This window comes from Anas acuta, chromosome 6 (assembly GCF_963932015.1).
Source record: "Anas acuta chromosome 6, bAnaAcu1.1, whole genome shotgun sequence".
Lineage (NCBI taxonomy): Eukaryota > Metazoa > Chordata > Aves > Anseriformes > Anatidae > Anas > Anas acuta.
This window is the reverse complement of record NC_088984.1, coordinates 31,118,096-31,144,388: the sequence shown is the minus strand read 5'-3', so window position 1 is coordinate 31,144,388 and position 26,293 is coordinate 31,118,096. Positions and strand designations below refer to the sequence as shown.

Sequence of the window (26,293 nt, the reverse complement as noted above, 5' to 3'; positions counted from 1 at the left end):
AAGATTCACAGCATTTTTGAGGTAGAAACAAAAGATTAATTAAAATGTCTATAATCCAGGATACGAGACTGTTTTTTGCCTCTAAAAATGACCCAGTCATCAACACACATCAAGGATATGGATTTTAGGAGAATGCTGGCACCAACCCATGTTATAACTGATTTTCTTAGCAGCATTTAACATATTTTTGCTGATGAACCCTACTTCATACCACGCTGTAACCCCTTAGCACCCAAACCAGCTATCAGTGCCCCATGCCAACTCGAGGGGCATGAAATACCTCTTCTATTTCGAGCCTGCCTCCTACTAGCCTCCTTCAACGCACCACTTGAAGACAGAGAAAAATGATCCCTCCCCACCCTTTGCCACATGACTCATGATTTTATAACCTTGTTTTTATCAGCCGAAATCCACCCATTGGTTTCAGGAACTTGATTTATCCTTACAGGACCTTTTATTTTTTTTTTTTAGACCTGCTTTAATCAAGTGCTATACCTCTGTTTATGATTAGCAGCACTGAATTAATCAGGGTCTGCATCGCTGAACTTTTGTTTTTCTGTTCAGTTGTTTTTTTTAAATACTTACCCCTTGCTTCTGTAGCATTTGACAACTGCTTCAATTCTGGCATCAAAGTCAACTCATTCCAGTTCTGTCGGGTTCTTTCAGCATACCTAAGTTGTCCAGGCTCCATCTCCAAATCCCTGAAGGAGAGAAACAAGTTAATCTCAAGCATACTTCAGTTAGAGGGGTAAGACTTGCTCCTCAGCAAGAAAAGGAGGGATTCTTAACATGATTTGATAGTAACTGTGCTTGGGAATGTGACTTGATTCAAAGGAGTCAAATTAAATGGGAGCAAAATTTCAACAAGTGATTTATTTATTTTTTAATAGCAATTTTTTAACTTTCTAACAGCTTCTTCTCAGCTTCCAGGGAACAATAGCTCAAAATTTGTAAATCTGCTCTGCCTTTAGGTAGGATCATGCAAAGGGATGCCTGATGGGCCAAAACTCCTTCCTGGCAGAGAGCAAAAAAGCTCCACACTTACAAATTTCGCAGAGACTTGCTGCTACTTTTGCAAAGAATACCCCATTAGGTATATTGATGTGCTATGAAACATCAAGTTAAAATGTGCTACAATTGTTAAAATAAATGACCAAGTCCACACAGTATTGACTCAGTGCCTTATTTGCTTCCAGTGTTTATGTGCACAAAAACCCCAAACACATTCATCCCACGTGCTACTCCCTTTATTAACGAGCCTTACATTTCTGCTTGCTCACCCAGACCCGCAAGTACTTGAGAACTGCATTTAGTGAAGAGCAATGATTCAGTCTAGCTGAAGTGATAGATCAAGACACTCCAGCTACTGGGTTCTAGTAGCTGCTATTGAGGAGTACACCTATTATCTGTGAAGTGTCTATTTCAAACAGTTCTACAGAGGACATTTAAAACAAGCATGGGATCTCCAAGCGCGATGGTTACACAGAACTCTTACGCTACAGAGCTACTCGTGCAGATGGGATGTGCCATCTTCACAGCTTATCAGGTGCACAGAGAAGTACTTCCATTCCCATTTACCTGTTGAGATACAGACATGCTACATACTTACTCTGCAGCTAAGCTCATGCAAGAAGACACTCCGAAGTGACTGACACCGTAAGTTTTATTACAAGCAATAAAAACCCAAACCTCATTTTATCCCACAACCATCATTTCCATTGTATATCATGGCAAGACAAAATCTTTAAGTTACGAATTCAAAAACTAAGGGAACACACGAGATGTAAGGCATTACGTGACATAAGAGCACAGAGAGAGGCAGCGAGATTGACAATAACTTATGATCAATTGGAGGAAAGAATTAAAAACTGTAACAAATATGCAAGAATCAATACTGCTCCATTGCAGCCAAGTTTAAGTACAATTGCACAAAGCAAGGCATAATTGTTTTGTGATCATTATTTTTTTCCATGTAACCATGATAGCAATCTATACTTACAGGAGTATTTTTGATTATAATTTATGAAGCGTTCTGACTCTTAAAATCCTCCAGAAAATAGCGTTGAATTCAAATTACACATTTACAGGCATGAAGATGGATGGAAGCAAATAAAGCATCACTCTTGCTACAAATAAAGAATTTTAGATTAAAATATTTAAAGATGCATTTTCAAAAATATTTCTGTTCAAATGAATTCAGGCCATTAGTTCTACTTTAATTTCCAGAAGGCTTATCCTATGACAAGAATTTCCTACAACATTCAGCTGTAACAAGTTATGGGGAACATCATGTGTCATTTGAGAGAAGAGGTGTCTATACAGGCAAATGACTAGGTTCAAACGAAAAAAAAAAAAAACTTTTTCAATACACATTCTGGCCTGGCTGGGAAATCTTGACACATACAGTAGTAGATCCTTGTCAAAGGATATTAAACACAAAAGAAATGGGGTTATGTTCTATCACCTATGAAGGCCTGATTTACGTCAAGAATGCAAAAGGTTTCATTTTGAAAAATCTTAGTTACAAAATGTCATCGATTATTACACTGAAGTTAAATGCAAAAATAAAGCTTACTAAATAATCCAAGGCACATTTTTCAAGGCAGCATCTTTACCTCCCTCCTCCATCGTAAGGTCATTTATTCCAGCACATGACAGTGAACTTAGCAACTCATTTACATGGTCAAAGCTCTCCTGTATTCCAAGTGCAAAACATAAATCATAGCTTCAGACCAGTATTTATCAGTTTCCCAAATGCTCAGGAGTCAACACTTTTTTTTTTTTTTTAACTTTTTTTTTTTTCTTTTTTAATCTTGCTCATGAGACAGGGATGTTCACTTTACAGGCAGCAGCTGAAATGACATTACACAGTCTATAATCCAGTTGGAGGGGGCCATCCAGACTTTACCCTGATGAATTTTCTCCGGCTTGAATTTAGAAGACACATCATAGATGACATACTGAGTACAAAATCGCTGGTCAGAACTCGATTCTGCATGGTATGCCACCGTGTTGATCATCTGCGTCACATCACTGTCTGGTTTTGGCTGCCTAACCAGAATGTGGCCTCCTGCTGCTTTGACCAACTCCACAAGGTCACTCTTCTGGTGGCTACTGAAAGATCCCAGAAAATAGAAGTAGCATCCATCAAACAACTTCGGCAGCTAAGGGAAGGAAAAAAAGAGAAAGTATAAACACAGGACCACCCAACTGAGCACACAGGAACAAAGCAAAATTGAACAAGAAGTACAATTGAAAATAATCAACACAAAAATCTAGAACCATAACTTAACACATAAAGCACTCAGTATAAGTATACAACTGAGAAAAGTTTGCTTACATGGGGAATTCTTTTTTATGTTTGATTATTTTCCAGCACAGCGGGGTCTTCAACTATGAGCTAGAGCTATTCACAGCTACTATTACAAACACTTAATGAACTTCTCCAAGGTAATCCAGAAATTAAATATAGTGTTCCCATATAGAAACAAGATTCAATTCAAATATTTTTTTTCCTTTCAGCTTTCTGATCATTTCAGCTATGTTCTAAAGCTGAGCAGAGAGGTCCAAAGCAGCATTACTTCCTGTCCCATGCAGCATCTTCCATAAAGGTTCCCTCTGACAAGGTTATGGCAACATACCCACTAATCGAGAAAAATGACTGCTTTATGGGTGCTCACAGTCCTTTCAATCACCTTGCACATCATCAAATTTCTGTACAAGGCCACATTAAAATTTTACATCTACTGCATCTGCCCATGTGGCAAAGGGCAAAAATGTGTGAACCAGAGGTCATTCAGACAATCTGTCTCAAGCAATAAAACCCACCAGCTGTTCTCTGTTGAGCCGGCCTCTTTGTGGGCCACCTTGGATTTCATACTTCTCTTCTTGTTCTCGGACTGCACTTCGCAGGCAGGCTCGTACCCCTACAGAAAGCACAATGAGGAAAGCATTAGTTTCAACTCTCACCATTATTTTTAGACAGAGGTTTCATGTTTTAAGAGATGCTTGACATTTCATTTCAGGGACTTAGAAGTCCCTGCACCCATATAGCATCGCATCCTGTACAGGTTAGCAATTTAATTTTAAACTGGAAAAGAATTTACAATAGTGGTTGTAAAGATGTAGGTCGGATGGAGAGAAGCAGTATCACACTACAATCAGTGCTGTAAACACAAGGAATTATTAGCGGTTCCTCTTAACCACTACTAAAGGTCAACCACTTAATGTCAGATGTCAAATTGCTAATCATTTGGAAGCTTAAAGCCAGCATGTAGAACCAACTCCGCAGTTATGAAACGGAAGCAATTGCCTGATAAAGAGCAATTACAAAGCAAGTACAAAGCTGTTTCTGAGCAGCTATGGCCTCAAATAAATCAGATGGGATCTCAAAGTCTTCAAGATCAGCAGAAACTGGAGATTTAGGCTGGGGTTTTAACAGTGGCATTTGTTTTTGTTACCACTGCTGCCTAATGAGATTGTCTTTTAGAGTCAATGTAGTTTTACCTTGTTTTAAGGCTAGTTATTTTTTCCAATCCAGAATGTGCTGATGCTAATGTACTGCTAACGGTAGTGGAACGTACAACCTGACCCGACTTTGGAAAGAGGAATTGCTGTGGTCACCGATTCAAGGATGAAACATTTCGCCTGCACATACAATGTACTCATTAATAAAAACTACCCGAGAAAGAAACTTTGCAAACCATTCCACAAGGATTACAGTGTTGTTAAGGTTGCAGCTTTTCTAGTAGTACCTCATTCCACCCACAGTGTTTCTTGTTTAGGCAATCTACTTCTACTGTGCAAATACAAGAACCACAATATATAAAAGAATACAACCAACTGAACAAAAACATAAGTAAAACAGGGGTGTTGATCCTAGAAAGGAAGAAAGCCCAAGAGAAGCATCACTGAAAAAGGTACTTGAATACCATGGCAATAAGTACCAATATTTAATCTCAACCTAGAGAGATCTTGAAAGCTAACCAGCAGTGATTTACCACCAGTTTACACAAGCTCACAAAATGTAATAGGAATTCATGCTTTAGTTACCAGAGGTCCTTCAATTTACTTGATTAAAAAAAAAAAAAGATAAACCTATATAGAAAACCACAATTGGCTGGATACTATGACTATACATATATATTTTCCTCCATGCACAAGTATCAGGTTAATCATTTGTACTTTTTCCTTTTGTTTCCTATTTTGTTCCTTTCTTCAAGGAACATTACTATGAACTCATATTAGAAGAGGAAGCTAGTAATGTGTTTTCTGGAAAAGTAACATATATGACATGTTTATTATTGGCAAGAACAATGCATAGTCATAAACTATTTTTGAAGTACTCTTAACTGAAGAAAAATCTGAAGGCTCTACCAATATTTTATTCGATCGGCACTACTCAACAGGATTTCCTCTCCCAATTTGCCTCAAACTTATAAAGCTGTTATTTCCTTTCAAGAAATTGCAGATGTTAATGGGCATCACTCACAGTAAAGTAAAAAGTCCTCTCAGCTACACTTAATAGCAGAACCGTCCACTCATTAAGAACATGAGTTATTTCAATCTACCATCAAAAGCTCAATTTCAAGGATATTCACTACAGAGCTGAAGTTTTTATATGATGAGTACATCACAAATTGAGCATTCAGTGCCAGCATCAGTAAATGGAGCAAATTCAATATGGAAGTAATAAAAGGTTGAACGAATACAGAAGACTACGATGCTGTCTCGTACTGCTACTTTCCTTAAAATTAAAAACAAAAAAAAATCATGGAAGTGACTGTAATGTTAGTGGAATGCCTATTTTCACAGAAAAAAGACCAAGTCTGTTTTGCATACATATGTCCATCCATTTCATGCCAGTTTCTCCAAGTAATTTGTAGGCCCTAAAGTTCCTTGTTACTTGTAACAAAAATCTGCCAAGACGGCAAGACTCAACTAGATATGTTGTCCTTCACTGTATCTGTAAGAACCACAAATATTTGTTTCCTTGAAAAACTAGAAATATGCAAACACACCACTTGTCTAGCCAATATTTGCATCATCAGTATCCTCATTAACTTTTCTTAGCAGGCTAGAATAAGAAGAGATCTGTGTCTGAACAGATTGGTGGCACAGAAGTTATGTATTCCAGACAGAGTAAAGAGCCCTGAACATACGTTCCTAGCGCCCAGGTGTATTACCTCTTTTTTTTTTTTTTTTAAACATTAGCATGTTAAGAGGCAACATTTTTAGGCCTATACTCCTTTGTGGAACAACAACCTCTCCATATGTTCCCTAGTGATGGAAAAACAGTGCATTTTTGACTCCAGAACATATTTTTTCCTGCAAGATGTAGAAGCAGAACTTGCTCTGACTCATGGGTCTTGCCACACTTGACAAATAAGAACAAATAGGTTTTTGTGAAGCATTGTGCTCAGGGACATTTCAAGAAGTTATCTAACTCTTTGCCTGTGTGCAGGTAGCAAAGAGGCTTTGGAATCCTCAAGCTCAGGAGACGTGATGCTTCAGGTCTCCACAATACAATCTTCTTATTGTCAACAGCACTGTTAATCTGTAGTAAGAATATTGTTTGAACAGACACAAAACCACACAAGATAACAGTGGAAGGAGAGCATTAAGAACGAGAAAACAAAACAAATTGCATGTTGTGTCATCAGAATCATGGTCTAGGAATACATCCAGAAAACTGATGTAGTTAGAAACTGATGTTAGAGGAAGGTGCTTACAACCTTCAGTTGAACAATTAAGGAATATCTGTCCATGGGAGAAAGTTTCCTAAAAAGAAGAAGGAAGTAAAAATAATTAAGTAGCAAAGACTAAGAAGTAGGAAGTAAAAATAATGAAGTAGTAGAGACCACTACGTCCTTTAACTGCAGACTTTGTTCAGACTGGCTTGATCCTAAGTTGGTCATCTCTCTTCAGCAACCCCTGCATATTAGATTTTGTATTCAAGTATTCAATGATTCACATACCATAATAGTTAAAGAAAAAAGTCATCAAAAAAGTGAAATATCCATCTGTCTCATATTTGAGACAAAAAGTGCTAAAGTTGTGTTTCTATCTTCACAACGTGTTTCATTGTACATTTGTCTATATTCTTATATGCCCCTTCTCCAGTTGTTTTATTTTTCTCCCTCTGCACACAAAACTTAGTGTCAAGTCACTTGCTTCTAGCTTACTACTTTTGCACTCCCATGTACAGGTGCAGTGACTCCAAGTGGATCTCAGTGAGGTTCTCAAAGACAGCATCGTTACCTTCGGGTGTGGTATGGTGACTGTTGGAAGCAGCAGACATGTGCAAGCTTTATCTTTCTTCTAAGGGGTGGTATAACCACCACAAGACCTTGTGCTGGAAAACCTCAATTTCACAGTTAAGAGTACGAATACAAGTAGATTAGAGCACATTGTAGGCCTTTCAGTTGTTTAAATTTTTATTTATTTGTTTTTTAATACAGCTAGGGACTTTATCTCCTGTGACAACTTCTAAGCTGAGTTGACTCAATGAAGCCCAGGTCTTTTTCCTGAGTAGATCTTATTAATTTTAAAGCTGCTAATGTGTATGAGTGGCTGGATAACACGACAGTTCCCTTTTAATAGTCTCTCCATCAGGGTGAGTGTCATCCTGATTAAGAGGACACATAAAAGGAAATAAAAGGCCATACTGTACTCAAAGGCACAACACTACTGCTTTTACAGGGACATTTCCAGAAGCTCTGTTGACCTCAGAGTACTCCTATTTAAGTTATAGGCACAACACCCTTTGACTTCAAACAGTAGCCATGTTAAATTGATTCCCAGAACACCTGAAGTTACAAATTCATTTGTCTCAGCACTATATTAGAGAGCCACCAGTGAGAATTTGATGCTAAGACACTGGAAGCTAAGTCAAAGGAATAAACTGAAAAAGAATTGCTATTATCCTAATTAGAAAAGCAATTAGGACACCATCAATATGCCACCTCCCCTTTAAAATTGACATGGATATCTTATTTATTTATGTAAAATAATCAGTACAGGATTCTAAGTCTTGGAAGTACAAGCAGCTTGCTGAACACAGAGGGGGGAAGAAAACTTACTTTTGAGAAGACACTCACAATTTTAGGAGGGGGTAAAGACCAGAGTTGCATTATTTTCTTTCCCACATTCACAGCCTGACCATTCTTTCCAGGCAAACCTGGCTAAGAATCCGGTTTGTTACAAGACAGAATGAGATCACTTTTTTAGTCAGAATCTCAACAATTCTGTTTATTCCTTGATACTACTGCCAATAAGAGCTCTGAACTTCCCAGGTTTGAGAGTGATAGAGTTTATTCATTTAGCACGTTCTCTTCCCTAAAGAGAAGAGGGTGATTACTGCAACTGTGCTTTAATGGCCCTCTAGTTTAATCACAGTAGTTGGATCAGTTCTCAGCTACCGAGACAAGTGGCTTTCTTCCATTTCACGTGGATCAGAGCTGGTTTGCGACGCCCATCGCAAGTGTGCAAGCACTCACTGATAAAGCTTGCTGCCTGCCTGACAGAAGATGATGCCGGGAGGCAAGGTCACATATGCAGAAGGGTCACGTAAGGTTCTTTGCTAGAGATATGGAATATTTGAAGTTAAGAGCCTCTTAAGTAGCTAATTTCACACTTGCAATTTGTAGGTATAAATAAGATCAGTTGCACCAAAGTCTAGCAAAAAGAGCCTGCATTAAAGGTCTCTAGAAAATATTGAAAAAAGAAGGTTTTAGTTTAATACCACTGCATTTTAGCTTGATGCCACCACGTTTAGCAGGAATACTGCCTTTTTTTTTCCCCCTCATTAGCAAGAACAGTAAAGCATCACCACTTATACTGATCCTTATTACTTCACTGAACATCTGCCCCAACCTCCTCACCTTGCAGTGTGTAAGGAGCAAGCAGGTTAAAAGGGAGCCCACTCTAACGACATCATTAATTGACCTTTAATATGACTGTAGCTACTAGTACTGGAAATAAAGAAAACATTATTTGCAAAATTTAAGATCAGAGCCCTATAATCCTTGTTCATGCAAGTCTTATAGGTTTATAATGAAACTAACCGCATCAGCGAGAACAATTTAAACAGGGTGAAGTAGGAGACAAACTGGATGCCAAGAACATGTTATAATCACCCACAGATGCCCAGGGGTAGCTCTCAGTAACTCAATTAGCCTCAGTGGAGTTTTGTTGGATTTGCATTAATAAAGCAAAGAGCAGGGGTTAGCCACAAAAATCTTTCAGAACACCTAAAAGCAATTTAGCGAGATATGAGAGCAACAAAGATAAAATACTACACATCCAAGATCTGGTAGAGACCGCAACTGAAATTTCCTCAGCTCACTCTGCACTGGGTTTTAAGACTTGTATGCAGATTGAGTAAAGCTTGATGAGATTATTTTACTAGGAAAGGAAGAAAATTGGACTGAGACAAGGTCTTAGAGGAATTTTGCACAGGTAGCTTCAATTTGCTTTCCTCAAGAACATTCTTTCCCATGCTTTGGCAGAGACCAGTATTTTATTATTTTTTTTTAATCTTCTCCTATCAACCTATAAAGTAACTTTAGAACTGCAGATTTTCAGAAGCAGGGTAGAGATTTCACTTTGTGAAACAGTCCATTTTTTCCTAAAGATGGAAATGCCACAAGATGCTGCAGAGACTAAGATGAACTTCCTTAAGAACAGGAGTTAACAAGTTAATCCAGATGATATTTATTAAAGATGATGGAGCAGATGCTTAGCAAGTCCTTAAACATTGATTCCCAGAAGCCATGAGAACGTAATATGTAAATCATCTCTTCATTTTGAAAACAAAAACCCCACAAATATCCTGTCTTTAAGAAACCACCACCTCCCACAGCTGTTTTCTAGACTGAACAAAGTTAACTGGAGGTAGCTGAGGTGCAGAGGTTAGGTTAAGTTTTACTGGCAGTGCTCATCCTCACTCTGCATCTTGTCACATGCTTTTAAATCAAGAAGCTAACACTCCCCCATCGTTTTCCTCACAAGGGGCCTTCTTAATGTAAGGTTTTCTTCAAAAGTGAACTAGAATGAAAGGACTCACTAATTAAGAACTGAACTTCTGGATGACACAGAACAGAACTGAGGGGGCACTGGAAACAGATTCCTTTTCCTTTAGACCTTGTTTCAAACTAGTCTACTCCCCAGCCATGCAGACAAAGGCTAACACCACATTCCAGACATTCACACCCCCATTTTCTCCTCTGGGAATGCCAGCAGCTGCACAGTCCAAATTTGTGCAGACTTTGACACAAAACTGCTTCCCTACCTGCCAGAAGGTGCCATCCACTGTAGGAACAGAGAAATTTAGACCCTATTGACATGAAACATCCCTCACTGCTGCACACCCAACACAAGAACGCACACGTGCATATTACATCTTTCTACACCTGCAGCTGAAATGTGTCCAACTACAGAACAAGCAGGAAACTCCAGTGGTCAAAAATTTTAGGCTGCTTTAAGGAAAAACAGCTTTGTCTCAGGTAACATCTTTATCTAAAAGATATTTATGTGTGGAAAGCAGACAACTGAGCCTAAGAGCTCAAACAGGCTTTGCACTTCCCTTGTCTAACAGCATAAACAAGGACGCTCCAAGAAATTCAAGAAGATGCTTTTGCTTGAAATGTCAGTCATGCAGTCCCCTGGCTCCTCCAGCCAACTCCCAGTTGTTCCAAGTCCTTACAGGAAACACAGGATTTTTTGCATTCTTGTAAGTGATCAGAGCTGAATCATTGATGCGTTCCAGGTAAGTAAAACAGATGAAGGCGTCAGCAGATATTTTGAATTCTCCCAGAATTTGCAGCAAAGACTGACACAAGTTTGTTTCAGTGAGCGTTATTACCGAGACGGTTTTTCATTCTCTGCTTTAACAGATAACAATCAGAGCTTAAGAAAAAAAAGAACAGCTGAAAAGCTATTAAAGATTTCTGCTGGTTTTAATTACCTTGTTCTATGATCTACAAAAAGCACAGAGGAAATAAAATAATACTTGAATCTTTGTCTCAGGCTACTTGCAGAGGGATAATGATATGCTACTTTGTGCCCTATTACAGTCCCAGAAATAATGAGGGCAATAAAATAATGAAACCAATGAAAAATATGGCCAAGGGCAAGGAGCACAGTGACAACAGTGTCTGAATTGAATTCTGTGCTGTTCTGAAAGCGGATATATTGCTGACAGTGTATTATGTATGGAAAATATTGAACTGCAACTGGTAAGGAGAAATTTTTCTTCTAAAATTGCATAGCAATGGCATCCTTTCATCTTAAAGCTTCCACCTGAAGACAAAAGGGAAGCCTCAAACTCAAGATATATGCAATTTAAATCCTGCCTCTCTAATTCTTAGGAGGCCTTATGCTTTGCTCAAATTCTGGTGGAAAATTCCATATTACTTCCCCAGTGATGCTAGAGGATGTTTTATATGTGTATAGATGTGTAAGCAGAAGCATCATACAATTATAAAGACAGATTCAAGCAAATGAAGGAGACTGCTTTTTGCTATAATGGAAGAGTTAACATAAGAAATACTTTTTTTTTCAAGCATGCAACATTTTTTTTAAAAAGTGGAATAATAATGTGCAGGCTAAAAATATAACTTTAGAAATAACAGTTAAACAGCTTACCTTCTGGTAAGAAAAAAACCTTACTGTTATGATAGTCAGCATTTCACTAAGGGCTACACTGAGCTTTGTTTTTCAAATAATTCAATGTTGTTTTTGAACATGAATTTAGAATTTACTTTAAGTGTGCAGTTTGGAACACCGAAATATAAAGAACACCTCCAATTTATTTGCAGTGGCTATGAAAGAAGCAAGCCTGAGTACACATACACTTTTGGAAGTTTATTTGCATCTCTTGTAAGTAGAGTTATCCAAACAGAAGTCAAAAAGCCATGATAAATAAAGAGAGAAAGTTATGAAGAAGAAAAGCAAAGACCTCCTTTCCTTAGACAAATGTTCCATCAGCAGGAGTCCCATTATTTGTTATAACAATCTTTAACTTGTAATGACTCTGAAGAAGACTAATAACAGACTGGTGGGAACAGATGGAGTAGTGCTGTTAATTATAGGCACTTAGCTGCATCAGACCCCATGAGTTATTACTAACACTTCCCACTAGGGAGGAGAATCACTCGCTTTTAAGTAGTATGTTGCTTACTAAGCTGGGAGCATTAGCAGTCGGGATTGTACTAATCAGTACTCTAATGCCACAAAACAAAATTCAGCTGCAAACAAAAAATATGAAAATATTCACTAAATAACCCCCACGCTAATCTATTTTTTTAAATCACACTTCTAAAAATAAAGTTCTTCCACAAAGATTTAAACTCAGGTCTCATTAATTTAATCTCCCTACTACTGAGCTGAAGAAAGCTACATACCTTTACCAGCAACATTACTTTTCCAAGCAACTGACTAGCAAGAAGATAAACAGAAGTCAAGGAAAACAACCCTAATGCATACAGTGAAGGTATGCAGACCTCCTGAACCAAGTGAAGCCAATAATCTGCATCAAAGTGATTCACCACACGAAAGTTTTTCAGTCTTAAACAGGATACTGTTCCAGATCACCTGAACACACCCTTTTCCAGTTACCCAACCCAAAAATCGCCTCGAGGCCTTTGAGTTTCCTGCTGCATTCCCACCCCTTTGCTATCAGCAGAGCATCTGGAGGCTATTAAACCCATCTGCTTAAGCATAAACAGTATTTCTCCGTGTTGGAAGAAGTTACTGCTATTTTGCAAAAGTCACAGTAAAAAACAACACTGTTTTCCTTTTGCAAATGCTTAAGGCTCCAAAGAGAAGCTACTGTAGGCATTGCAGAAAACACCCGAGAGTACACAGATTCAGCAGACCCTTTAAAACATCATGGAACAAATCTATCAGGAAGCCAAATGAACGCCAAAAGAAGTCCAATGTTCAGAGTCTGATGATGTGCCTTATTTGAAAGGCTACTCTGCACCTTTTGAAGCATTAAGCAGTGCTTTCGAAAACATTAGCGAATGTGGAAAATTCAGACCGTTAAAGAATCCTCACACTGTTTAGTCACACAGTAAAAAACTGGAATGAAATTTGTCTATGAGTTTTCCATGGATAATTAACTCATTTGTAGTGTGGTTATTAGCTAAAAGGACTTAGCCACGAAGGTCAAGGGGAAGAAGATGGCTTTTACAACTCCACTGAAAGCAGATACTAACAAGTACATTAGAAATTATAAGAACCAGAACTCAAGGTCTAACTCCACAGCACAGCCATATAGCAAAGCACACGCTCTATAAAAACTAACGATGGATTACATGACAGACAACACAAAGACAACTTGCATGCTAAGGGGATACTGTGCAAAACATCTTTCCTTCGAGGTTACTGTCGTAGTGGAAGAACATTCATCTGCACAGCTCATATGTACAGAAACAAAAAAAAGTAATGTGATTTGTGTGTGCTGTTAGATGAATGAGCAAGAGAGCTATACCTGGTAGCTCCTACCCGCAGTGGCAAGGAGCCTGGTAACTTTCTCAACCAATATAAAAAGTACAAAGAGGGGCTGAAATCAGCTGACTGCAAACCTTTGGTTATAAATTCTAACTCTCAAAAGATCTCAGTTTATATAGAAACAGGAAAAACCTTACCTTCCTACAGGCTTTGATCATTTATCTGAAGCAAAAAATTTCCTATCAATTTCAATGGAAGCTGCTTGTAAGAAATTCAGGAATTTGATAGATTCCTTCCCTACTCTTTCAGGGTATTTCTCCAGGATCTTCAAAATCACCCTTAAGGTAGCACTGAACAAGTTCATTCCCCACTGCTGCTTTGACCAACTCGATGTACCTGGTACTGCAACGCACACACTTACCAAGGAAAAAGTTATTGAATTTAACAAAAAACTCCTCATTCAGGAGCTTACGACCCCAAAACCTCACACTTTCTGTTAAGCTGGGATGAGCGTGCACTGTCAGGATGGCCGAGCGGTCTAAGGCGCTGCGTTCAGGTCGCAGTCTCCTCTGGAGGCGTGGGTTCGAATCCCACTTCTGACAAGGAGCTGTTCTTTTCGAAACCCACTGGGACAGAGGCCTGGGCAAGCTGCTTGCAGGGGTTCCCTGCTTGAGCAGGCGTTGGACCAGATGACTTCTAGGGGTCCCTTCCAACCTCAACCATGCCGTGAGATTCTGTTACGTGTCAACATAATGTTATCTCTGTGTGGAATTGGGTGCTATTAGGGAAGTTGTTGGAAAAGAATTTTATCTAGAAGTCCATCCACCATTCAATTTTTAAAAAGAATTCCATGCACTTAATACTTACAGTCAAACTTGACGACCCAACATCCAGTCAGAACAGCCATCATACATTTGATGGTGCTTGGCATCGGAACGTCAGGGATAACAAGATGAGTTACTAGGAAAAAGATTACACCAGGAGAAATAAAAGCACAAAAATCAGAACCATACCTGAAAAGCAATCAATTACTATTTAAGAATAAGCCAGAATTTATTTGTACTGGAAAGAGTGGTTGTGATTTTTGAGACTAAGCTACAAATACGTAGAAGTGCTATTACAAGTTTTGTGGGTTTCAACATGTTCTTGCTGTGCAAAAGGGAAGTCACATTTTTACAGCTCTAAGCTAACACTTAGATCTTAGAAGAAGGCTCGGGTTTATGGGGTGTTTTCATCAATCCTTTTAAAATTATCTGACTCTGACAAGGATCTTACTGTGGGATCTCACTGTTTTAACACAAAGCTAACAGAACTCAACTCAGCTCTGGAGCGGTATTCAGGGTGTGAAGGGATGCAGGGGAAAAATTACCTTAGCATTTCCTTCACAAACGGAAGCATCACTCCAAAGAAAACTTAATAGGAAGGATTAACACCTCAAAAAAGAAACAAGTGAACCCAGTAATTCAGCTTCATCACCTTAATAAAGAACACCAAAATCTGAAGGAAGGTAGCACATAAGCAGAAAGTTGTCAACTGTCAGTGATACACTGCCAAGAGGCACCATTTACATAAGGCTTCTAGAAGGTAAAAAGCTTTCAGGATGTCTCATATGAGCAGAGAACTTAATGATGCTAAGAAGTGTAAAGAGAAGAGGTCTCTGAGCAAGATTTACAGATTTTAAATAACAGGCAGTATCTTGTCAGACCGTGGCTCCCCAAGAAGTCTCCTGCCCCAGGAACCACAAAGGCTTAATGTGTTTAAATACAACACACCACACCATTATTCAACTATTGCTATAACTGCAGTTATTTAATAATGATAAAAAGAATTGTTGCAGCCAGGATTCATGGATAAAGTGCAGAACTGTAATCATTTATCACATTTGGACAGAGACATTTCAGCATAACTACATACCTGTGCTGTTAAATTCGGTGCACCTTTGAGCCTTCAGGACTGTCACTAGCTTGTTCAGCAGTTTCTGTTGCTCTGAACTAAGACTGCTCCCCAGTATGCCAAGAGGCCCATCTCTTGCCTGGCTTGTGCTCTGTGACTGCATGAAGAGAGAATCCTATGTAAGCTGAGTGTTTGGGAACAAAGAAAGCAACTAACTTGCTTGGCAGCTTTATTTAATAAAGAGTAAGCATTCTGAAAAACAATTCATGGCAAGCTTAGTGGACAGTGTCCATAATTAAATCTCTATAAAAAAACAGTTCCAGAGAAAAAAGCTTGACGTTAGAGGTGCTTTATTTAGTTTATGGAAGTTAACAAAACCAGCTTGTGCATCAGCCTTTTTTGTTCTTTTTTTTTTTTTTTTTTTTTAAAAGAAGACTGCTGTGTGCACATTTAGCTGGTTGAACATTATGTAAACAGCCCTGCTGACTGCAGCGTTGGAGGAAGAGAAAAATTCCCCAATAAAATAATAAAATCTCCTTCTTGTAGGGAAGTGTGAGTTACCTGTATAATTAACATCTGCATTTTCTTTTACTGAGAAGTCCCTAATACATTGCTGTGGGAATAATGAATGGTTAAGTTTAATTCAGATTAATTCAAATTATGATGATTGATCAAGTTTCGTGCTGATAAGGGTGTGATACTTCAGCTCCTGGGTCTTGGTATGTACTCCCAGATCCCACAGTACATACCTTTAAGACCCAGGTACCCTAAAGTTTTGGATCAAGTCCTCCATATGAGCTGGTGGTAACCTTCCACTGGGCACACACTCATCCCAAAGCCAATGCAAAATCTGTTTAGCTTGTGACAGAAGAGCTGTGTTGTCTTGCATTTGCTGCAGCCATACTTTTGTTGTTGTAGCTGCAACAGTTTTCTTTTGGCCAACAGACATTTTACTACCTCAGTGGGGTGGGATCATAGCAGGCTGTACACCCTGAAGTAGATTAGGACTGCTTGTGTCAGCCAGCTCAGTTTAATCACATTTCATTAGGGAGCACAAAGCATTTCATAATGATAAGTCTAGACAACTTGCTTTTGGTCACAAATCCATAGAAGTCTTTGGCAAAAATAAAAAAAAAAAAGAAAAACAAAAATGATACCCCCAAAGCTGTTTTCAGCTACTGAGCTGATATCTTCATTGCTGGACAAGTGACAATATTGAAACGATGCAAGAAAAGCAGGTGGAGCAAGGACCACCACTGTTTTCAGGCAGTTTGGCAAATAGAGCAAATTTAAATATCCAGAAAAATACCAACAGCGAAGTTCAATAAACAATAGCTCAGGAATAACTGGATTTATTCTTCTACAATGAAGCCCCACTGCAAGAAATATCTTTCACTTTCCCAGATATAGCTACTATAATGCCAAATACCACAGCTTGTAAGTGTCCTGCATGTAGGCTGGAAATACTAAACAAGGTCCCCAACCTATTTTAAATCCCCCTGTAAAGGCAGGGACTTAAATAATCTACCCAGGACCAAGCCTTCATCACTTACAGCATAAACTTAGGTGGTTTTTTTGTTTGTTTGTTTGTTCTTTTAAGTAAAAAAACCCACCACACCAAACACTTACCTCAGACAGCTGGCTAAGTGAAAATGATTCATTCTTCACTGGTAACATTAGCACAGACTTCATCTTTTCACTCTCTGCATAGTCCACAGGCCGCAGACCAAATATATTACTGGCAAAACAAGCACAGATGGGTTTAAGTAAATAAAATGTGACTTGATTCTTAACTAACTGGGCACATTAGCTGGGTAGCTTCCCCACCACCACTTTCTTATTAATATGTAATTTCAGCTAAAAAAACACAAAGCTTCAAATAAGAACTGCATCCAAGACAGATGGATACTGAATTACAAGCTGCTGCATTCAGCTGAGGAATAAGGGACGTTCAGAGCACTGTGTTAAGTAAACCACTGTCCTTGTTACACTCTTTAGAGATGCATTGATATCATCCACAAGACCCAGAAATTTCAGCTTTAATCTTCTCATTGGCATCACAGAATGAAGAAAGCGCGTTTTTGGCTTACCCCTTTGCCATCAAAGAAATACCAGAAGATTCTTCCAACTGTGCTAAACACTGGAGCTTGATGCAGTTATGCTTTTATGGGAAAAGCTATCTGCATTCTTCTTGGGAGCTGGAACTCCCTCCTACTTCCAGAATTTGAGTAAGCACTTTATTTTCCTTAGCATGCTGGTCCACAGAACACATTACAGCCAATTCATTCAAATTTGACTTGGTTTGGTAATTTTGTTGAAAACTATCCATCCTGTGTGGCATCTCGGTTATTAGACATGCTTCAAGACCCCTTTCCTCCCACATTCTTCTACCATCACTCAGACAGACATGATTTGCTATAAACACAACACCAAGCACAGGCACGGCTTCCATCTCCTCTTCACACGACGTTGCAGCTGCAGGACAGTAGCAAGCAGAGGAAAGTATGAAACCAGTGTAACTGTTGTTAACAAACAATCCTCTGCCAGCACTTCTGGGAGATATCCTGCTTGCTTTGCCCTTTGCAGGAGTAATGCCTATTCTAGCTGATCCTCTTCTCCCCACCTCATGTAGCTCTGGCTCTTAAAAGGCACAAGAAGAGCTCATTATGAAGGGGAAGCTTGTCACAAGAACAAAGCCCTGGCTCGGTACCTGAAACCTGGCAAGCTTCATCATCAAATGATGAAACATTTAAAGAGGTCAGAAAACTGCTGCATCTTTGAAGTGCTGGCTCTCAGCGAGCCACGTGTTCCCATGCAGAGTGAGAATCCAGGAGGATTTACAGGGAATTCCACGTAAGGCCGTAACCCAAGGCAGCCCCAACAGAAGCTCAGATCATTGAAGTCTCCACCCTGACTCAGCTGGGGGGCGTTGGCCAGTGCACAGCTAAGAGCTGGGTCTGACCCCAGCTCCTTTCTGTGCTCCTGACTGAGCACAGCTTGCTAACAAAAGCTCTTGGGAACACTACAATCCACAGAAATCCCACACAGGAGATCCTGGTATTTTACAATTTCTCCTTTCACATCATTGCCAAAGTTGAGCTCTCCAGTGTTAATAATGAGCAAAGAGCCAGCCTAATACAAATTCTGCAGACTAAAAGATAATTGGTGAAAGCTCAGCCCAGGCCTGGGAGTTGTAGCCCATTAAATATTGTCATGCTGTTCCTGCTTTGCCATGCATCATCAGGATAGCTTTTGCCTTTTCTTTAAATAAGGGTCACATTCCACTCAGACTGCTGTAGGACAGCTCCTCTGAACAATGCTTCCAGAGAAACAACAGCAGCACGTACACTGAAGTCATCTTTAGGCTAGATGGCTGACCTTCCACTGGGAAAAAAGTGGGAGGGAAAAGAAACCACGGCATGTTAGTTGGAGAGATTTGGGGGTGTCCCCCCACTAAAGTTACAGTAAGATCCTTGACCACTGAAAAAACACTTCATGAATGCTTACCTTCAGGCCAACGCAATTAAATATACGTGTTTACATTCAACAAATATGTTTTGCTAATTAAACTGCACAACTAGGAGCCCAAGCTACTCTCCTGCTATTCACTTAACTGTTTCTTCATCTCTTCCTTCCCAGGTTTCAGAACATTTTAATCTCTTCTTACCAGAGCACTGCAGAATGCTGTCCTGTCATTTTGCAGCAAAGAACTACTGGCTAGTCACAGGACGTTAAGGTCACACGGTTAAAGTGAACCGTGACAAGCCTGTGAGATCACATCTGAAAAAAATGCACAACAGCCCAAGTGATGGGCTTAAGTGTTGTGGATATCTGTATCAAAGCAGCTTGCTGACCTTAAAGAAAGTGAAGAAAGGGGAGCCGAAAGGTGAGAAGTTCTTTTACAAAATAAAACTAAGATGAGGAACACATCCAGACAACAGATTTTAAGTATGGTATTGTTTTAATCCATGCCTCCTGTTCAAAGAGGACAAAAAACATTGTACTTTTTTACTTTGGCACCCACTAACCACCCAAGAAGCAGAAAGAAAACAGGTCTCTGTTCAGCTGGTACAATTACTGATGTACCTAAGGAACCCTTTTTAATATGGTAGGAACATACGTAGGTTCTTAAACCTATGAGCAGGTTTGGCAAAAAAGATGTGCTCAAATCTGTCTTTATTCAACCAAGCTGAAGAATGAGAGACCCTCCACCTTGTTCAGGAGTAAAAAATTGATCCAATTTGTGAAGTAAAAGCGAGTGGCAAACACATTAGGTCCATTCTGTCACAGAAACAGCTTTTTTTTTTTCCTACAAATATCTGTAACTGCTTATCTCTCCCTAATCTAGGTCTGGGTTTGTTGTGAATGGGTCCAGTCCATGTGGCCACTGAGCAGGACGAGTCCCACCCTCAGAGGGAAGAGGGCCAATTGTGTCTCTAAGACAGAAATAAACATCTCTGGTGCTTATGCCAGAATACAAGGTCTCCAAGGCATACTTCTTTCTACCAGAGTGGAAGCGGGCTTCCTATAAGTTTAATTTAAACATTCAAGGGTCAGATGTATCCTTTGATGCAAACATTCTCTTATTAGTCACTCATCAAGGCAGCGAATAGTCAGCAGAGGGCTCTCAGGGCTAGAACAAATTCCCATCAAAGAGTGGGATATCTGTGCTGAGAACAAAGAGGAGCCCAACGAAGAGCAACTCAATATCAGTTGCTGAGCATGACTTAGTTGAGATGACAGGTGATATCTTAAGGACTGACAGATCAAAGAACTTTCTATGAGAAGCTTTAAAAATGGTATTCGGTTCAAGGTGCTACACTGCTGAAGTCTTAGCTGGAAAAGTCCACAGAGCTGAATTGCTGTAGTCAAAAAGAAAGGCAAGATACCTTCTAAATGTTTCAGGAAGCTTTCAGGAAACAAGTGACCACAAGCAAGCAATCACTATGTAATACTTCGTAATCATGAGTTTTTAGCTGCTACACTTTGACACCAAATATTATTTGCTGTTCCATAGCTGACCAAAGCCCAGGCTTTATCCCAGCCCCAGAGGAGAACTCAGTACTGAAGGGAAGTCCTGCAGCCAGGTGCCAGCACAGCCCCAAAAACACCAGTCCTCATAGGGAAATCTTACCAGTTTTGGTCTCCCATGTCAGCATTCACATCTGAGTGGGTAAATTAGCAAAAATTTTGATTCTGACAAAAGGAAAAATGAAGTCATGTAGCCAGAAAGCCCATCTTACACACCCAAACAGGGCTAGGGTTTCCAATTAACCTGCTCTCAGCAGGAGGCTCCAATCTTGCACGTAGCCAGTGAAGTCCCTGCACTGTCCTGACTAAGAAAAAGCAAAGTTATGTGTCATGGGTCCAACAGCTCCTGGAATTACTCTCAGGTTTTAATAGCTTTTACTTCTCTGCCATTCATAATTGGGGACTGCAGTCTATCCCTAAGCACTCCTACAGGCTTATTGAGAATCAGATTCAACTATTCAAAGACAGCTAACATCTTAAAAAATAGGGCAACAACAATTTTTACTAATGCTAAACTTATTGTGCATGAAGAACTGGCAAGATAGCCCATTTGAGTGAAAGCATTTAGGAAGTACTGTGAAATTGCAAATGCACAGATCTAATTTTTCAAATCACTTGGCTTGCTGTGAAGCAAGGAAAAAAGACAGAAGTTGAGAGAGTGAGCACATGAAAAAAGCTATAAAAATATAAATTAGCTATGTGTATGAGATTAACTTACAAAAATTAACTAGACCAGTGGGACAATTAATAGGTCCACTGGTCCATATAATATTTTTCATTTGCAGTTCATGTCTTTCCCAGTCAGTGAAAACTTTGACTGGTAAATGAAGTGCCACAACTACTAAACCTTACAGATTTCCAAAAAGTTATTTTGCCAAGGAACACTGAAATCCTAGGATAGCTTTCTGGAAAGAAGTGTACCTCTCACTTGTTTTCTCTTAGTCCAAAAGACATGCAGCTGCTCCATATGATATGGTTACTTCTCACACTTTATATATTAACATGCAAGGGAGAGGAAGAGACCTGACTGACATACATTCAGAATGAGATGCTCTGGATGTGTCTGCAAACCTGGCCACCTAAATCTGAAGTAGCAAAGCCTCAGCTCTCTGATGGCTAGGCTTGTGCTGCTATCTGTGAGCTTCATGAATTGAGGCTCATGGAAAAGCAGCTGTGTTTGCTCCCAGGCAAATCTTACATCCCTCTACAGCCCAGTAGATCTTACCTGCCTCGAGGCCTGCAGTTAAACACCATCCAACTTTACAATAATATTTTATCTTGCACAATCAAGCATCACAGTAAAATTCAAAACTACTGCTCTAAGCAGGCTATTTAACATAAGCTTTGCTTTTATTCCAATAGATTAACTCCCCAGCACACGGGGGACATTAAAACACAACTGAGTTATTTCTACGGTCAAAACAGCTGCAAGACATCAGCCACTTGTGGGGAGTTTGATGTTATATATCCCAGATAACATCTGAATACATTTATCTTGCTCACAATTTACTCAGGTTAGCTAAAGAAAGAGAGTAACCACAGTGAAATACTCAAATGTTTCCCCTCCCCTCCCCCGCAAGGTAATGAATCACTATAATATGCTAGGGTAAAGAGGGCCCTCTCCTGGGCTGAAAGTTAGATTACTGAGCACCTGGAGGAGCCCACACAACGACCAAAATGAATTTCATAAAAAGACTTAATGCAAAGATTTAGTAGTTCAGCAAAATTTGTTTGGGATAGTCCTAGCTTACACACTGCGTGCCTTTAAAGTTAAGGCACTCCTCAGTTACACTCCTAAGTAAAACAAATGTTTGAGAGCGCCTGCAAGTTCTGCTCATCACTGCTCAACTTCCACTTTAAAGATTCTACAGTCAGAACGTGGAGATTGTTAAACACTATATGAAGTACAAAGAGGGCAGTTATAACTAATCATCCCCAAAAGACAACTATATTTGCATTATCTGTAGCGATCACCCTGTTATCGCCTCCTGTTTTTACAGCTGTGGTCTGCAGGTCTCAGGGATCCAGGAAAACACTCTGAAGAAAAGCAAGCTTCTTGTCAGAGTTGTGACTTCATTATAAGGATTCCTGCATCCACTAGTTTAAAAAAACAAAAAACAAACTTCTATACTGAAGAGGTTTCAAATCCAGTTACCTAGACAAATCCAACCACTGTTTAATTAGTACTATACCTTCCAGAGTCACTGGCAGGAAAAAAACACTAAGATTTGCAAAGTCATGGTCCTGGCAAGGATCAGAGCCCAATTTGTTGAAAACTAGCAGGGCTCTGTCAAACAGGGAGGTATAAAACATTTTCAGAAGGCTCAGCCATGTTATTCTTATTTATATTGTTTCTTGATAACATTTGGAAGAGGTCAGTAAAACCTTACTGTTCAAGCCTGAACACTTCACTTTTAGATCCCTTCCTCTTTATGTCTCTCACGCTCTCTGTAAAATGGAAAAAGCATCCTCACCTCATCACTACCGTAGGAACATACTCAGTAACACTTCAGCAAGGGAGAGAGGATCTTCTACAGAAGATCTGGAGGCCTCACTTTTTCCAGAGGAGGGCGAACTGGATTTTTGCCAAAGGAATGAAACAGATCAAGGAAGACTAGATACGTTCCCCAAAAGATTTTAAGAAAAAAAAACAAATATATATATTTATAAACACCACATGGTAGAGATTCCAAGCACCCTGGAGATTAAGTCAAGAACACTGCATATTTAGAAGTGGATAAAAAGCCATTTGTGATGCTTAAAAGTACTGCAAGCAACAGCTAGTTGGAAGCTGTGACCTACCCTGTGTCACGCTGTTTTAATATACAACTAAATATTACCTATATCCAGGGAAAGCCACGCTAGAATTTAAGATTTACATAAATCTTTCCGTCCGTGATTAAAAAGCTCCTGTTTCAATAGAAGGTCATGTTTGCTAATGCAGAATGAGCTGAAATAGGCTCAGCTTCATCTCAGTTTGTCTAAGCACATGCGGCAGAGGCTAAGGCTAAGATGAGAGCTGAAAAGCCCACTGCTGGCATTTGGAGTCTCTGCCACACCAATCCTCCATGTGTAAGTCCTGTCAAAAGCCTGAAAAAGCTGGTGTCTGTGCTACACTTTCAAACACCAGGCAGACAAGTGGGAAGCATCACCCAACTGGAGACTAAAACAAGTGGTTTGAAAATGAGTTTCTGAAGTTGTCAGCTTAAGGCATAATGTGGTGGTCTTTGTTGTTCAAGAACAAAGTGAAGATGAACAAATGAACCTTGTTTTACTTTTTCACAGTTTTGGTGGTTTATTTTGTGTGGGGTTTTTCCCTTCTCTTCTCCAACTCCCATGTTTTCAAGACCAGGATTGTTTTTGCAAACCCTGCGCTTTTCCTCAGAACACCTCAGTTCTGCGATCTTTGAGAGTGAATATTGTGAGTTGAAGTGATTAAGCTGAATGTGTTTATGTTCCTTTATGCTCCTGGCAAGGAAATTCATGTCATGCAAGACTTCATCCTGTCTTGTTACTTTATACACACACACCCCTATTGACATGTGTTAGACTCAATTTTTATATATAAAGCTCCTGGCATAACAGCAACACTACAACACCTAAAACTACATTTAGCACCTGATATAATAAGAGTTTGCAGGGTTATTCCTTACCTAACATACACTTTAGCACTTCCTATACATAAATGCCAAAATCTTCAGCAGGAATATCAACACAGATTCACTGAGAATGTGCCTAAGCCTTTTAGGAATTAGGAAGCGCACCAAGGATTAGTGCTTTGAAATGACAAAAAAGAAAAAAAAAACCTTCACAAACCTCGGTTTGTCTACGCCACTTAACAAGTTAAAAGGGACTGGACTGAAACACCTTCTGCTAGCACATAGTGTAAGGAAAGTAAAAGAGAAAAACAGCTGTAGCAGTTCAAAGCTCATATAGTTCAGCATCCTGTATCTGACAGTAGCTGTAACAAGATGCCAACAGAAAAGGGTGAAAATTGGGTAAATATGTTTTGTTACTTTCCTACTTTGGTCTCCAATTCTCCAGCTACTTATGACATTCTCAGAAAAGCTTCAGACAAAGTTCAAATGGAAACACCTACCTTGAAAAGGGGGATACAAGCATAACAGAACACGCATTTTACACCACCACCACCACTTCTAATAATCACATCTATTACTAGCTTTGCTTCTTATTTACTTAACACACACCTAGAGGCTGCAGATGGTGCCCCAGCTGAAGTAACTTTTCACATCTACTTACACTGCATCGCGGGAGGCCCCGTGCAGAAGCAGCAGCTCAGCAATGCTCACGTGCCCGTTCTTGACAGCATCGTGCAGGGGCGAATCGTTCTGATAGCCCGTGGTGTTCACCAGTGCTTTGTGCTGCAGCAGCAGCTCCACCACCTCTTTGTGCCCGTGGTTACACGCCTCGTGCTAGGAGGGGAAGGCCACAAGCAGTAAGGAAAGCAAACTCAAGCAGAACACAGTTCAGAGCAGGTACCTCTGTCACACCAGCCAACGCAGACACCTCTCAGCAGAAGGCCAGGGAAGACAAGGCAAGGATTCTGCATTACGTTCCTGACATGAATTAACCTTGAAACCTGGCACTAACAGCAAGCCTAGAGAGGAGCTGAACAAAGGCCAACTGTGTGCAAATTAGACCAGAGAGAACAAAGCCTCCCTGCTTACAGACTCACTCAAAAGTACTCTTTGGGAGAGAAAGAAGTCATCACCGAAAAAAACTTATTTACTATAATTCAAGTATGCAATACTTTTTCACTCAACCACTTCATGTATTTCCTAAATCGTAAAGGAAAACACCAAGGGCATCAAGAACCCATAAAACATCTAAATTATCTGCAATTGATCCTTTTGTAGTTAGCATAGTTACATTTTCTGCATTTGCAGAATCTCAGGCAGATTGTTGGCACGTTCTAACCTAGCAAAGGAGAGGTGGATTTGGCAGATCAATAGTTGCTAATAATAAGGTTTTACACTTTATCATTTCTCCACCTTGCACAATTCTTTATCAGGTAAGTGCGTATAAAGGGAAGCAAAATACGAGAGTAGGGAGGGAATTAAAAGTGAGAGAGGGACAGATGGCAAGAAGTCTACAACTCACCAGCGGTGTCCAGCCAGCATTGTCCTTAACATTGGGATCTGCCCCATTTTGCAGCAGCTGTTCAACAGCTCCTAAGTCACCCTGCAAAAGTGAGAAATAATGGTTATCATTAAAAGGTAAGGAAGATACAGAACTGGAAGATGCAGAACTGTTGTCTCTGTCTAAGTCTACCTGCAATAAAAACACAATGGTATAAGTCTTCCATTTGGAAATTGTCAGGGTAACAAAACCTCAACTGGTTTGGAACCACTATTTCTCATTGCTGCTCATTTAAAAGCACCTACTTACTTCACACAAATATTTTAAAACTAAAAATCAGGTGCATAAGAGTCCTAACTCAGAATCCTGAAATAGGCAGGTTTGTGCTGATTACTATCCACACACTAGAATTGACTGCAAGGTTAAGATCAGGAAGGTTTATTCAGAAGTTGCTTCTCATTCCGACTGGATGTTTTGTCTTTTACATCTAAATAACTGTCTAGAAAATGCATAGATAAAATAGATTAATAAGCCTGACAAGCTGCTAGAAATTTTTCCCCACTAATCAAAAGAAAAAGGATTTCTATTTTACACTAAAATTACTACCCACGTTGAATCTTCCAGAAACTTTCTCTGACAGTTACTCTAAAAAATGGTTTTCATTTGATTTTTGGAAAAAAAAAAAAGCCACATTCAGGTTTTACTATAACCAAGAAAATGTATGTGGAAAATACAAGAAACTGATGCAGAGATTATAGAAAAAGGAAAGAGGCCAAGCAGAAATAAGATGAAGGAAGCAACTGGGGAGAATTTG

General features: G+C 39.5%; 1 protein-coding gene and 1 non-coding gene across 3 annotated transcripts in view; one reads left to right on the top strand and one right to left on the bottom strand.

Moving 5' to 3' along the window:
• Positions 1–1,645: 1,645 nt before the first annotated feature.
• The window catches only part of BARD1 (BRCA1 associated RING domain 1), a 43,938-nt gene continuing 19,290 nt past the window's right edge, over positions 1,646–26,293 (bottom strand). The window contains exons 5-11 of one of the 2 annotated variants that reach the window (XM_068686334.1): positions 25,501–25,581; positions 24,640–24,812; positions 16,978–17,086; positions 15,370–15,499; positions 14,323–14,415; positions 3,829–3,926; positions 1,646–3,164 (exon numbers count right to left, since the gene is read on the bottom strand). In XM_068686334.1, the coding sequence (XP_068542435.1) occupies positions 2,835–3,164; positions 3,829–3,926; positions 14,323–14,415; positions 15,370–15,499; positions 16,978–17,086; positions 24,640–24,812; positions 25,501–25,581 (1,014 nt within the window). In that variant the 3' untranslated portion in view covers positions 1,646–2,834. Of the gene's footprint in view, positions 3,165–3,828; positions 3,927–14,322; positions 14,416–15,369; positions 15,506–16,977; positions 17,087–24,639; positions 24,813–25,500; positions 25,582–26,293 lie in introns of both variants that reach the window. The other variant, XM_068686333.1, reaches the window with a different exon arrangement.
• On the top strand, positions 13,975–14,057 carry TRNAL-CAG (transfer RNA leucine (anticodon CAG)). Its single transcript has one exon. It is a non-coding gene; the product is annotated as a tRNA-Leu (tRNA).